Genomic DNA, 14,423 nt, shown 5'->3' on the forward strand with positions numbered 1-14,423 from the left:
GCTCATCTCTTCAGAAGCCCTAAGAAGTTTCTAGGAGGCTTCATTTCAAACTCACCACTACCTCTAGAGACCGTCAACCTAACAGCTCCCTTCATTCTGTCAGGGTCAAGAGAGAGAAGCTGCTTAGTAAATATAAAGCCAACAGACCACAGAAAAAGTCAGCAGGGACAAAGGGACAGCAGCAACCTTTGTCTCGCTCACTTCAGCTTCTACACGCCACACAGAACACCTCTAACAGACATCAGCTTCCTGACCCAAATGCTACCAGCAACGCCGAAGAGTGACAGGCCTGTAGACACATGTGATGAGGGCTCTTTGTTCTTACAGTATACCTTTCTACAGCCACATTTACTCAAACCTGTATCCCAAGGTCTTTCATTCTTGCAAATGCCAGTTCCCGCAGGTTGCCATGCTCTACTCCTGAGCTGACGAGGGGCATCGGAATGTCTCTGTAAGAGAAAAAAAAAATCAGTTGTAGAAAATGTAAACCATTCTCCACAGCAGTACGGAAAGGAAATTTAAAAAATGAGAAACAGTGAAAAGCCACAAAGCCATGGAGCAGAAAGCAGAGGCAGAGAATCCTAAGGAGGAGAGAAAGCAAGGCTGAGAGCATCCCTACACCCCAGCTTTCCATCCTCAAAGCTGACTTCCGCCCACCTCTCGGGGGTCTGTGAAAGACATCTAATGGAAATCCCATCAGAAAACAAAGCCCAGCATCTGCGCAAACGCCTGGGAGCCATTAGGAAGGATCTGTACTAACTGAGACAAGACTGAAAAGAAATCTTCCTCAACTCAATGGAGAGAAGTAACAATTCTGATTCACATACCACTTTGCAAACACTTTCCCACACAGGAGCTGAAGGCCTCCAAGAAGGTCAAAAGCCTCTCTGTAACTGTTCTCACAGACCCTACCTCATTCCCCCCAAATCTAAACCAGAAGGGACTCTGCTTTAGGGCAATGGCATCTTGCCTAAGGACAAGGAAATGAGACTTCTCTTCTGCATTGGTATAGCAGAGTGCTAGCCATCAAGGAGACGCCAAGCAGACACTGAAGTTAGGGGCTGCAGAAAGCTGATCAATGAGCACAGAGAAACATTTCACAGATCCATCAGGCTCTGGAATCCAGAGGGTTGCATGAAGATACTATACAGAGACACACAGCAGGAGGCTCACAGTGAGAGCGACAGAAGAAACTTCTTGTATGTTTTTGACTAATTAGTTAGCATACACTGTTCATGTATAGTTTTTAGTAAAATAATTCTCTTTTTCTTTTGGTTTTTCCAGACAGGGTTTCTCTGTGTAGTCTTGGTGCCTGTCCTGGATCTCGCTCTATAGACCAGGCTGGCCTCGAACTCACAGAGATCTGCCTGCCTCTGCCTCCTGAGTGCTGGGATTAAAGGTATGCGCCACCGCCACCCAGCCAGTAAAATAATTCTTAAACCAAATATAAAATCTTCTAAGTGCCCCTTTAACACTGAAATATTTTACAGTAATTTGTAAGTGTATGGAATATATAACTATCATTATTAACATACTAAATATTTTAAAATCTGAAATACACTTCCAAACACTTGTTGTACATGGTCTGAAATTAACCTGAGATGATCAGTAGAGGCCATGCTAACTATAAACGACAAATACATTCCGTGTCTTGTTATTCATGGTAATTATGTCTGATAAGGCTGCTTTGAACAACGAACCAGGCAAAACTAGAGTAACTGCTCCTAGAAAATGCAGGGCTAAGGCTAGCTCAACTGATTCAAGCTTAACCCTGCTTTGTGTGTGTCTGCGTTAAAATAACGATGACACATTTGTCAGGAGAAGGCTGCTATATCATTTGTAGGACCGAGCACAAAGTGAGAACATGTAGCCTCTTATTATAAAATTGTTAACAATGTCAAGGTGGTGACAGGGGTAGCAAGCCAGGTGCTAGGCCCTGAGACCACACAACACAGGCTGCATGTTCTCATCGATGCCAACTACCAGAGAGGCCCTGGCACCACAGGGCCTTACTGGAACGCCACCACTTCCTAAGTCCTGACTTACTGTCTGTCACTAGAGAAATGAAACACGGCTTGAATATTCCTTGGTAGTGACACGCCTGGAGCAGAGCAGATGGAAGTGCTCAGTCATTAAGGAACAGAAATGTGGCAGCTACAACTCGAGACAGTATCCTACTGAGGGGGCACATTGCTGCACTGGCCAAGCATCTTCTCCACGCAGAGCAGTGCATGACGGATTGCAACTCCACACTCAGACTGGATCACAGCTCTGGAGAAGCAGAACCTGGGACGGGCTGCTAAGTGGTTGACCTTGTTGGCTCATCGAGGCAGGAGTAAAAATTCCTTTTAGGTTTTTCTAAGTAATTCAATCTAGTCTCTGGCATGAACAGGGACTACACATGTGAATATTGGCTCAACGGGTAATATTTCAAGCTTAGAGATGCTAATATTTACAATTTGCTCATCAAAAACCTTTCCAAGCCAGGTTTAGAGCGGTTTCTGTCTTCTGAGTTTCTCACGCATCAGAAGCAGGCTCTGGTTGCAGACTGGTATTCCTAGGCGGACGCCTCACAGTGATTTAATATCGTATCACGGCAGATGGCTGTCAGATAGCCTAGGGCAGTGGCGCTCTAATGCAGAGCCCATCATGTGCCTGGGCACAATTTTACACTTAGTCACTGACTACACTCCTCGGGGTGAGAATACAGAACCTTCCAGCAGGATGTGCTTCATAAAAACACCCAGGAAGATGCTCCTGACTCAACTGTCAGAAAGCTAAAAAGTATGAGACAGTTAAGAGGCAGGCAGAGGGTGGGGTATAGGAAATCACCAATGAAAACATCAAGGGATCCATCAGTAAGACAGACAAGCAGAAGGAAAACAGGAAACACGGTGCTTTCGCTTGCATTACCTCCTCCAGAGACCTGCCTACAACAGTCTCTAACTCTTTTCACCCTGTAAAGCCTCTAACAGTTGCTAGCCAACCGGGGTGGGTAGATGTTAGGAGGTAGAACGACATAGAAACAGGCTGAGTTCCTACAGGACCAGGACAGAAAGACACCCGTGACTATGATTTCAAACAAAAACACAGGAGGTGCAGCATGCCCCAGGAGGCAGCTTTTCTTGGTCAGCAGGGGCTTCTTTCCACGAGCCTGGCTGCCAGCCTCCACATTAGAGTGAGGTGATTAAGACATGCCTGGACCAGCAGCAGAACTAGCCTAAAACTTGAAGACTGAAGTTAGAAGGAAATGGCTGAGTGAAATACCACTTGTCTCAGCCACTTAACCCTGCTGAATGCCTAGCCTTCCCTCTGTACCTTTACACACTTGACTATGTATATGTGTGTGTTTAGGTGTGCACATGAGTGCAGGTGTCTACAGAGTCCAGAAGAGGGCGTCAGATTCCCTGGAGCTGGAGTTACAGGTAGCTGTGAGATGCCTACTGTGGATGCTGGGATCAGAACTTGGTCCTCTGCAATAGCAGTATTTGTGTTTAATGGCTGAGCCATCTCTCCAGCCTTTCCTCTGCACTTTTGTAATAAGGTTTATGCTGCTCATTTACATTTTCATTTAAAGTTTTATCATCCAGCTCTTGATACAAGTTTCTTTCTTGAGGTTCAGACATAACAAATTCTACCTCAGTCTGAGTATAAATTTTAATACTCCTTGAAATGAAACTTGAGGGTTTTAAACACACTCAATGCAGTTCGCACCAGGAATGTTGCCGTCAGATGTCCTGGTACTTGATCGAGTGTCCCAGCCTGGCAGGAACTGTCAGTTCCCTAGCTTCCTGTTTGTCCAGGCAAGAGGATTCAAAACGAGTTAACATTTATGAACTCCTTTTGGGGGGTTATCTCCAGAAAAAGCACCCCCTCTTTTTAACTCTGGATCCCATGACTTGTAAATTAGACACAAACAAGTCACGTAAGAAAGAACACAAGGAAGAATCAGACACAAGGCAAGTGCTAATCCCCACTAACAGGAAATGCAAATCATACCCTCAAAGTAAAGAGTTATAGGCATGCAGTGTTATAGAGGATGAGATAAAACACGAATGGTTTACATGAATGGGCATCTCTTTAGAAACACTTGTTAACTGTATCTATATACACAGCAAAGCCCATCCCATTATAGTTCTCTTTTTTCAAAAAAAGACTTAAAGCATTAAAATAATGATAAAAAATTTATAGATCCATTACCATATGCAATTCTTTCCATGGATTATACTACTATAAAAGAAGTGAAAATTTCTATACACACTGGTTTGAGCTATAGAGACTAGGATAATAAAGGAGGCTGGCATGGTGGACATACCTTTAATCACAGCCCTTAAGAAGCACACAGAGAAATCCTATCTCAAAGGTGGGGGGGCAGGGGGGAGATGAAAAGAGACCTGAGTGATGGTTAATCTCAACTGTCAATCTGATGAGGTCTAAAACTATGTGGGAGATTACCTTGACTAGTAGATTGAGGTTGCAATACCCGCCCGCCCACTGTGGGTGGCACCATTCCCCCCAAATTTCTCCTCCTCCTATGACTCTTGACCTGTCACTGTAGCCTGAGGCTGTGGGCTAAAAACACTACTCTTTCCTTTACGGGGTTTTGTTGTTGTTTGTTTTTTAATCACAGTAACAGAAAAGTAACTAAGACAACCTGAAAGCAACCTAAATGTCTGCCTACTAACAGGACCAATCACAACACAAGACAGACAAACTGACCTAGGATTGTTATGCTGCCATTAAATTATAGCCCTGAATAGGATCTTAATCTTTTTATCTGAAAGCTTTTAATTAACTATATATAAGCTTTTAATATCTATACGTAAACAGGTCCCAGAGTAAGCTTCTGATGTATCAATACATTGTAGAAGGTTTATAGCATTATTTAGCACATCTATCCCCCATAGTATCAATTCTTTGTGACAAGAACACTCAAAATTCTTTCTCATCACAATTGCCTTTGGGGAGGGGGACAGTGGGCCCAGGATTGAACCCTTGCTGGGCAAATGTTATATGGCCGGGGCTGTACTTCAGCCTCATGTCCTTGACATATGCAACTTTACAGCTCTAGCCTCCCTACTGCATCAATGGAGAAGGGGCCCCTCCTACTTAACTGTAATTTTGTTTCAACTGATGAATGGCCACCCAATGAGAGCCAGCCGGGTTTTACTTCCTACTTGTGTGGGATAGGTTGTTTAGATTCCATATACTAGTGAGATAAAGTGGCCTTTGGTTCTCTGTATCTGGCTTATTTCACATAAACACTGTCATATTTACCAGTCCCTGTAAAGATGAATTTCCATCACGCAAAGACGTTTTTGTAAACAGTATAAGCTCATTGTTAACACATGTGCTGAAGGGACTGTAAGTTCTAAGCCATTATCGTGTTCATGTGGACAGAGTACTGTGTGGCCAGCTATGGAGGCATGATACATTTGGAAAGTTAATACAGCACACATTGCTGAAGCCAAAGCATAACATCCCCTGGCTGCAAAACACTGACCTGACAGTAAACCACACCGTGAAAACATGGACCAGCTCACACACTGCCTCAGTGTGGCATAGTAGAGCTAAACTTCCAGTGATTATCAAGGCCAGGGGACTATAGTCTACATCAAGTCTGAGTGATTTTTAAGTGCAGTAAGTACAGCATCCCTCAGTATTCCAGGATCACCTGCAGGCACCACGGAATGCTTGTTTCTATGAAGATGATGCCATATACATATGCTTTCGATGCTCTCCAGAAGACCCATCTTTTGTGGTACAAGGTAAGTCCTGGGAGTCACAGCTACACTGTTGTAGAGAATAACGGCAGAGTGTTTGTGTGCTCACGTAGCTTCTCCTTGGGAAGTTTTTATCTGGGGTTGGTTGAGGCCATGGATGCAGAACTCAAGAACATAGAAAGCCAGATGTACACAGAAGATCTGGAAATAAAAATGAGCACACACCAAACAGCAGAATGGTGGGACAGCTCAGTGGGTAGAGTGCCTGAGACTTGAGGTTGGTTCCTGGAACCCATGGTGGAAGGAGAACTGATGCCTGAAAACTATACACACACACACTCAAACTGACTCCTGAAAGCTGTCCTCTGACCTCATGTGTGTAGACAACCCCCCTACACACACACACAAACTGACTCCTGAAAGCTGTCCTCTGACCTCATGTGTGTAGACACGCCCCCCTACACACACACACAAACTGACTCCTGAAAGCTGTCCTCTGACCTCCATATCCTCACAGTGGTAACTATGTGTAGATACCACACAAAGATAATAAAAGCCAAGTAGCAAAATATAAAAAATTTGTATTTCCATGCAGACAGTCACACTAACATTTCAGCAATAATATACCAAAAACATAAAATCAAAGTATCTTGAAGAAATTCTCCCCATGTTTACCAAAACCAGTGTTTTACTGGACCATAGTAGGCTATACAAACCAAAACCTCTATGGATGAAAACTTGTGTAATAATTTTAAAAGATAAAATGGAAAACATTATTAAAAAGACTGTCTCTGAATTACACCAGTGTTGATGGAGAGCTTCTCTCCAGGTTCCACCAAGCCCCTGCGGTCCCATAACCCACGTATAAAATAATCATACAGACACTTAGATTACTTAAACTGCTTGGCCATTAGCTCAGGCCTACCATTGTCTAGCTCTTACTCTTTTATTTAGCCCATTTCTGTTAGTCTATACTTTGCCACATGGCTTGTGGCTTACTGGTATCTTTACATGTTGTTTCTCATGGCAGCGGCTGGAAGTGTCCCCTCCCTGCCTTCCCGTTCCCCGCCTTCTCCTCTTCCTTGTCCCGCCTATACTTCCTGCCTGGCCACTGGCCAATCAGAACTTTATTTACATACAGCGATATCCATAACACACCAGTGAAGGATTCTCTTCAAAGTTAGGCGAGTTACCAGCCAGATCGTGGAAACCTGACCCCACGCTGGCACTGAGGCGGTGCCTCACTAGGTGTGTACTGTTGAATCAATCCTGACTGCACACCTTCAGGAGAGCTTGCCATCCCTTGTGTTTGTGAAGCAGAGGGCCTCCTCCAAAGCCTGAAGGCTGCACACTCCATACTCCCTTTCCCTCAGATACTTAAAAAATGGGGGCTGCTGTCGCCCCTAAATCCTTACTGCCTCAGCTGGTGCAGGCAGAGCCACAGTCCAGGGCGCTCTTTCCTGAGGTTCCTGACATGAAGCTTCTCGTGTTAAGAGTGTCTCTGCTGCCGCTGACTCCGCAGTAAGAAAACAGGAGGCTTCTTCCATTAGAAGACCCTGGTTCTCGGGGTGGGTGCGGGCAGGACTGGTCTCTTCTGTGACTGGGTTGTCCAGGCAGACACACATGACCGCTGCCTCTGCCTCAGTTACTGTTCTTGTCGTGCTCCTCTCCTGGGCTACTAATTCACTTCTTGGGAGACGATCTCCAACTCACAGAATTAGTTCAAATAACTATGGTCCTGACCCACCAGAGACTAAGAAGAGAGTACGCCGTGGCAAGACTTGGGACACTTAGACATCTCATAGGAGCAGATTCTATCACAACCACAAAACTGTCCGACAGACACTCTGCTGTTGCTCCAGCAGCGTCTCAACGAAGTCCTTCCAGCAAGAGGAGCCAGGCCTCATCTTGTATTTAGTTGTCACATTTCTTCAGTCTCCACCAAACAGAACTCACTCCCTGACCCTGACACTTCAAAAGAGGAAGCGCTAGTTATGTTCTAGAACGTGTGTCTACTTGGGGTTGTTTAATGTTGGCTCATGATGAGACGCAGTTGCAGACTCTGGCTGAGGTGATGCTGTGGTCCTAGCGGGTGGCACACAACTGACTTCATGGCTTTTGGATAATGCTCACTGCAGTCAGTGGCCAGGCTTCTCCCGTGCATGTGACTCCCTTCTACCCTGTAGTAGTATACTGTGGGGGGGGAACTTCAACTATGCTTAGTCGGTTCTAGCTCTTCGGTAGGTGAGCAGTCAGTAGGGAATTACACTCTTTCAGGCTTTCACCAACACTGCAGAGCTGAGCCAGACCCACCGCTCCTACAGAGCACACAGGGTTAGGTTCCCATGAGCCTCTCCTGCCAGAGTTTTGTCAACCATTGGTAAGTAAGTGCCTGCCTCTGCGTTTCTGTTTGAAGACGCCTTATTTAATCTATGGAGTTGATTGACACTGAACTCACGGCCGACGGTTCTCTCTGGGCTTTCTCCATAAAGGTCCCCAGCACAACCTCCTCCCTCCTAAGCCACTCACGGCCTTCCAGCACTTAGGAGCAATAGACAGCACATGAGCACTGTGTCTGAAGGTCGTTCTAAAGAGCCAATTCTTAACTAGCTCACAAAAACGTGAAAAATGGGGCATTAAGCTGAGTGCAAAAAGACCACTTGCTTACAGTGTGAAGGCTGGAAAGAGGCAGAAAGGCACTGTTCTGACCTCAGTTAAGTGTGTACATGAGCGACCCAAATTGTTCACTCTTCTGAGAATGATTTATGGCAAATATGTTACGAGGATAGAGTCTGAGTCACACAATTTTCTAGTAGGTAAATTTGCAAATACAGAATCGACATGTAAAGAAGACTGCTGATATTATGCTTCTGAGGCATACAAATTACTGACCTAATTAAGATTAGCAGTTGGACCAGAGGACTCCTACTTTATTGATTTGGTTATAATTTATTAACTAACACTAATACACACACACACACACACACACACACACACACACACACACACACCCCTACATGTCTATAGTGTGTCTATGTGTGTGCATGCACTTGGAGGCCAGAGAACAAGCTCTGGTTTTTGAGACAGACTCTCAGTGGTCTGGAACTCAACAAGTAAGCTACACCAGATGGTCACTGAGCCCCCAGGGCCTGTCTGTCTCCCCCCAACAGTGCTGAGATTACAAGCATGTGACCACACTGGGCTTTCTTTACCTGGGTTCTGAGGATCACAGTCAGGTCCTTATGCTTGCATGGAAGTGCTTTACTGATTGACCCATCTACCCAGACCCTTAATATATTTATTTTGATGTTCAAATTGTCCTAGATTTTGCCCATGGGACCCCTTCAAGTTGTTCTTCTTTTCCTGGCTCATGGTTAGTAGATGATGAATACATACAATATTGGCCATGAGGCCTGGACACACTCCCCTTAGTCATACACATGGCATTCCCGATACTCTATTTCTAATTTAAGAAAGAATCCGAAACTCCGATATGTCAGCAGACTGCTCCTTTAGAGAGCATCCGTTACCTGGGGGCTGAAAAGTAACACGCACCTCTGCACTCGGTACACACGCGTCCACGGGGGCACGAGGGCGAGGATCCGAGCCACCAGCTCGACCAGGTCACTGGGAGAATAGCTCCTGTATCTTCCTGACTTCCACAGCTCATACAGCCCTGTTCCACGGATCACCAGGGTAGGGTACAGCTTCAAACCATCAGGACGAAAAGCAGGGTTCTCAAAAAATTCCTAGAGACAGAGAACCAAAAATTACCCTTCCATTAGTTCTGTCTCACAGGGAAGGCTCACGCCCATGACAGCTTCTCTCCAGCTGCAGCAGGTCTGGAGCTGCCCGTCCGTCCTTCTGTCAACAATGTACCCTGGGATGACAAGATGCCACTGCTGAGCAACCCCAGCCTGGGCTGCACTATCCAGCCCTCCTGCACAGCCCCATCTACAGCTGCCACCAGGCTCACACTGAGCATTACTCTTTGGAAAGGCTGCCTTCCTTCCTTCCAGACGACAACATCTTTTAACATTATACACGACTGTTGAAACTTTTGAAAAATTGCGGAAAAAGATTTTTTTTCCTTCGAGACAGGGTTTCTCTGTGTAGTTTTGTGCCTGTCCTGGAACTCACTCTGTAGACCAGGCTGGCCTCGAACTCCCAGAGATCCACCTGCCTCTGACTCTTGAGTGCTGGGATTAAAGGCTTGCGCCACCACCTGGTGTGGAAAAAGTTTTTTTATTGGGGTTTTTTGAGACAGGATTTCTCTGTGTAGCTTTGCGCCTTTTCCTGGAACTCACTTGGTAGCACAGGCTGGCCTCGTACTCACAGAGTTCTGCCTGCCTCTGCCTCTGGGATTAAAGGCATGCACCACCATCCAGTGTGGAAAAAGATTTTAAGTAAACTGGGTGGTAGTGTCCCTCTGGGATTAAAGGCATGCACCACCACCCAGTGTGGAAAAGGATTTTAAGTAAGCTGGGTGGTAGTGTTGCACGTCTTTAATCCCAGCACTCGAAAGTCAGAAGCAGGTGGATCTCTGGGAGTTCGAGGCCAGCCTGGTCTACAGAGTGAGTTCCAGGAAAGGTGCAAAACTACACAGAGAAACCCTGCCTTGAAAAACAAAAACAAACAAACAAACAAAAAAAAGATTTTAAGTAAGTCCCATCAAAGTCTACAATGTAAACAAAGAGACAACAAACAAACTAACAAATCTCTACAATGTTTACAATAGGGCCCTTTACAGAGAAAGTCACTGATCCCAGGATGCCATACTTTTGTCCTGGGCCAACTTGGCACCACTTCTGACCTGGGCTACACAGTCCATTTGTTATCTGGACACTGAGCAATTCTCCTGGCTCATGCATTCTGTCACGGTCCCGCCGGCTGCTCCTTTACCTGGGAGGCAGCAGGAAGACACTAGGCTTTGTCCTTTCTAGGACTTTGCATGGCGCTGACTCTAATGTTGACTATGCATCACTGTAGTGGACAGGGCCCTGTCCTTCCCACCCCTGCACCTCTAGAGGATCTACCCAGTCAGCAGTGCTCTAGCTCAGGCAACTTTAAATGTGCTTTTAAATCTCCAGCTACACTATCCTTGCACACTTTCCATTGTTTAATTTGCTTTTCAAGCAAATGTAAGTTTTGGATTTCATTGACTGTCACCTTCTTGAATGCTGTATTTTTGTTGCATCACATGGTCTTAGAGACATTCTTTTGTAATTGTGTGATTTCCTTTGTAGCATTTACATTTTACAGATTCATCGAGTCTTTAATCAACATTTTAGACACTCACAAAAAAACATGCAGGCAAGCCCTTCTCTGCCTACCCGAATCTACACTGAGCACATGATGTCTGAGAAGTTGTGGTTTCAGGAGACACATGGGCTGCTATGCTCCTTTTGTAAGGACGAAGCTAGACTGAACTGGTCCTGGACCCATGATTCAACATGGAGAGTTAAAACATGGGTTTCTCTCTTTCTCCTCTAAAATCATAAGGCAAGATGAAATATGTTCAAAGAAGTGTAAACTTAGAACAAAGAACAAGAAAGGAGATGAGGGGCACGTGGGATGGCACCATGACTTGAAAACAGGAAACAGATGAAGCCTGGCACACATGTTGAAAGGGGAGAAAACTGCATTTTAAGAGGCTAATGAAGGCCAGATCATCACGCCACAGTCCCATAAAGCTCACATATCAAAAGGCCCAAGAACCAGGCAGAGTGGACAGACATGGAGTAAAAACAGACGCTGGATCCACATCTGTATACAGAGGGACTTGTCTACTCCCTGTGCCGGCTGAGAAGGTTTTTTTTTCCCCTCTGGGGTCATGGGACTATAGGATTCTGGCCACAATGGATGAGAACAGAAAAGCCAGCATCCGACTGATGGGCCCTGTGCCTCACCTATGCCACCTGCCACCACATGGAAATGTCACTTCTTGTGATAACATAAATGCTTGTTTTACTATTAAGTAAAAAAAGCTACATCAAGAAAAACCTCCCTCATTTACATGTAAATGTGAGTGTGCCTGTATTACAGATGCATAAATAACCTCAGTTCCTCAAAGCCCAAGCATTTTATAGTTAAAAAAGAAAATGTGTAAAAGTGTTTGTCTACATGTGTCTAGTGCCCAGGGAGGCCAAAAGGAGGTGTTGGATCCCTGGAAATGGAGTTTCAGGCGGTTATGAGCTACCATGTGGGTGCTGGGACTAGAACCCAGGTCCTCTGGAAGAGTAGGTAGTGCTCTTAACCACTGAGGCATCTCTCCAGCCCCAAGCTTGACAAGAATATATTAAAATACAGTTTCTGTCTGACAACAGGGAGGTGGGTGACCCTTCTTTATTGTGTTTCTAGTATTTTGGAACAGGTTTTATAGCTTTAAGGATGGAAAGCACAAACGTAAAGAAGCAAGAGCAGAGAGGAGGAGGAGGCTCGCAGAGGCGATCTGGGTCTGCCAGCTCAAGGCCACACTTACTATAAACTGCTCAATGTCTCTTTCTAGTCCCACATTTGGCAGGTCAGGCATCATATGAGCCACCACTTTGAAACCACAATCTTTGGCCAGGTGGAATGATTCACATGTTGCCTTCACAGTGTGGCCCCTGGGAAGAAAACATATTAACCTGTTAGACAAATGAACAGAAAATCAAGTTAACAGGGGTGGGGTGGGGTAGGGTGGGGTGGGTGGTAGGTGGTGACCGAGTCACCTGGTTGGGAACAGGTCACTTTGACACAGCTCGAGGAAGGCTGGAGGAAACCCACTGTGCTTCTGAGACCTGTTCGGAAACCTCTTCTGCACCTGCTCAAAGGCCTGAGAGGAAGCGGCTGGGAGATAAGGGTCACTGCACCCCAGATGACACAGCTCAGCACTACCTGTGAAATCAGTTTATTACTGCAGCATCGCCATTAAATAAGGTCCATACAGAAGCCAGGCAGGGCGGCTACCCACTCAGAGTCTCGGCACTTGGGAGGTGGAAGCAGGAGACTTCAAGCTGGTCCTTGGCTACAGACCAGGTTTGGAGCCACACTGGGCAACAACCACAACCAAGCAAACCACAAAGGAGCTTTGGCTTGAGATACCATCTCACTTAGGGTTAGGAAATAGTAGTAGAGGAGGGAGGACAATCCGAAGCAGATCCCCAGTATGTTCCAGGGTCTGTCATGGAAGGTTTTGCTGGCACAGGGTTGGATCAAGCCTCCAAGTGTTCCTTCCCTGTCACATCCAAGCAGGCATCTACTTGGATGACAGCTGGGTGACTAACCAGTGAAGCCTGTGACAATTCCTTCCCCACCAAGATGCTCCCTCCCACTTAGCACTTAGGGTCTCAGAAGCCATGGTTCTATCGGACTCCCATTGGATCTCCACTTATTCCCAGGGCCCCACTCTTATTTCAAATTAGTTTTCACTAGTGACATCCAAAGTTATGGGATGAGGCTTGGACTTTCTTCTGAGTTCTGCACTCAATTATTCTACTTCAAAGTTACTGTACATATGGTCACGACTATGTGTATGTGGCTTTAAAAATTAAACTACAAAGAAATACTCATTTCCTCACGGGACAGTGAAGTTATGGAAAGCGGTGGTCCCAGTGGCACGTTCTACTGGCCAGCCCTGTCTAAAGCATGTAACGTTAGGTGTATCCAAAGTGAAACCTCTTCCTTCCAAGGCTCCTGGACTTCCCTCCAGCAGTCACCAAGCAGCACCCACTGCTTTTCAGGACTCCAGGGTTTCCTGCTTAAATTACTCCAACAGCTGTGGGCCGAGTCTGTCTCTGTCAGCCCCCCCTAAACCATCGCCTATAGTGGAGGGCTCTTACTTAAACTCAGGCATGCTCCTGCCTTAGCTCCCAGCCTGCCTCCTGATTAAAGCCAGGCTCTTGGGACTGATTCCTGGGCCTCATAACCCAGCCCTCTGGTTACCATGTGCTTCCGTCCTCAAACAGCTTTCCTCTGGGGCATGCAATTAACTCGGAGTTTCCTTTTAGCCTCAGTTAAGATGTCGTTTCTTTAGGAAGCTTCCCTGACCGTCTCCACTGGGGACTCCCTAGCACAGCCTGTGATTACCACGCTCTCCAAGCAGCCTTCCCTACGTGAGTTTGCTCTGCTCAGGTTCCTCTTCTGTAGGTACAATAAATACCCATTGGACTTCCCTGTGCTTAGGAGTACTCAACAGGTCTGTGGCCGAAAGGACAAAGTGCTGGGCCTGCCGTTCCTCTAGGCTGTTCTTCTGAGACTGGCCTCAAGGAAGAAGGGCGAGGACGAAGAGAGAAAAGCCAGTGGGGACAGAGGAGGCCTGGGCTGGCCACCTGCCACCATCTCACCTGTTGGTATCCCTGGCCACATCTTCATAGACACTCTGCACCCCGATCTCCAGCCTCGTGCAGCCGTACGTCAACATGTCGCTTAGGTGCCGCTTCATGCAATAATCAGGTCTGGTTTCAATCGTAATCCCAACGCACTTTGTGAAGCTTCTCTCAGAATGCCTGCAGAGCAGAGCTAGGATGACTATGCCTGCCACAGTCTGGGGTCATTTCTTCCCAGCCTGCCTTCTCTTAGTCTTTGCAGGGTGAGACAGTAGCTAAGGGTGTGGGCTCTGGAGCCAGACAGTGTCAGTTCAAATCCCAGCTCTGCTACTTCCTCACCAGACAAACAGCAATGCTGTTAACCTCTCTGGCATCTTCATCCACCAAACGA

General features: G+C 46.2%; 1 protein-coding gene across 2 annotated transcripts in view; it reads right to left on the reverse strand.

The window, feature by feature from the left end:
• Positions 1-14,423, reverse strand: part of Elp3 (elongator acetyltransferase complex subunit 3) — a 68,477-nt gene that overhangs the window by 24,919 nt on the left and 29,135 nt on the right. For both annotated transcript variants that reach the window (XM_036198955.1, XM_036198954.1), the window contains exons 8-11: positions 14,051-14,212; positions 12,205-12,331; positions 9,279-9,472; positions 359-449 (exon numbers count right to left, since the gene is read on the reverse strand). In XM_036198955.1, the coding sequence (XP_036054848.1) occupies positions 359-449; positions 9,279-9,472; positions 12,205-12,331; positions 14,051-14,212 (574 nt within the window). The remainder of the gene's footprint in view (positions 1-358; positions 450-9,278; positions 9,473-12,204; positions 12,332-14,050; positions 14,213-14,423) is intronic.

This window comes from Onychomys torridus, chromosome 9 (assembly GCF_903995425.1).
Source record: "Onychomys torridus chromosome 9, mOncTor1.1, whole genome shotgun sequence".
Lineage (NCBI taxonomy): Eukaryota > Metazoa > Chordata > Mammalia > Rodentia > Cricetidae > Onychomys > Onychomys torridus.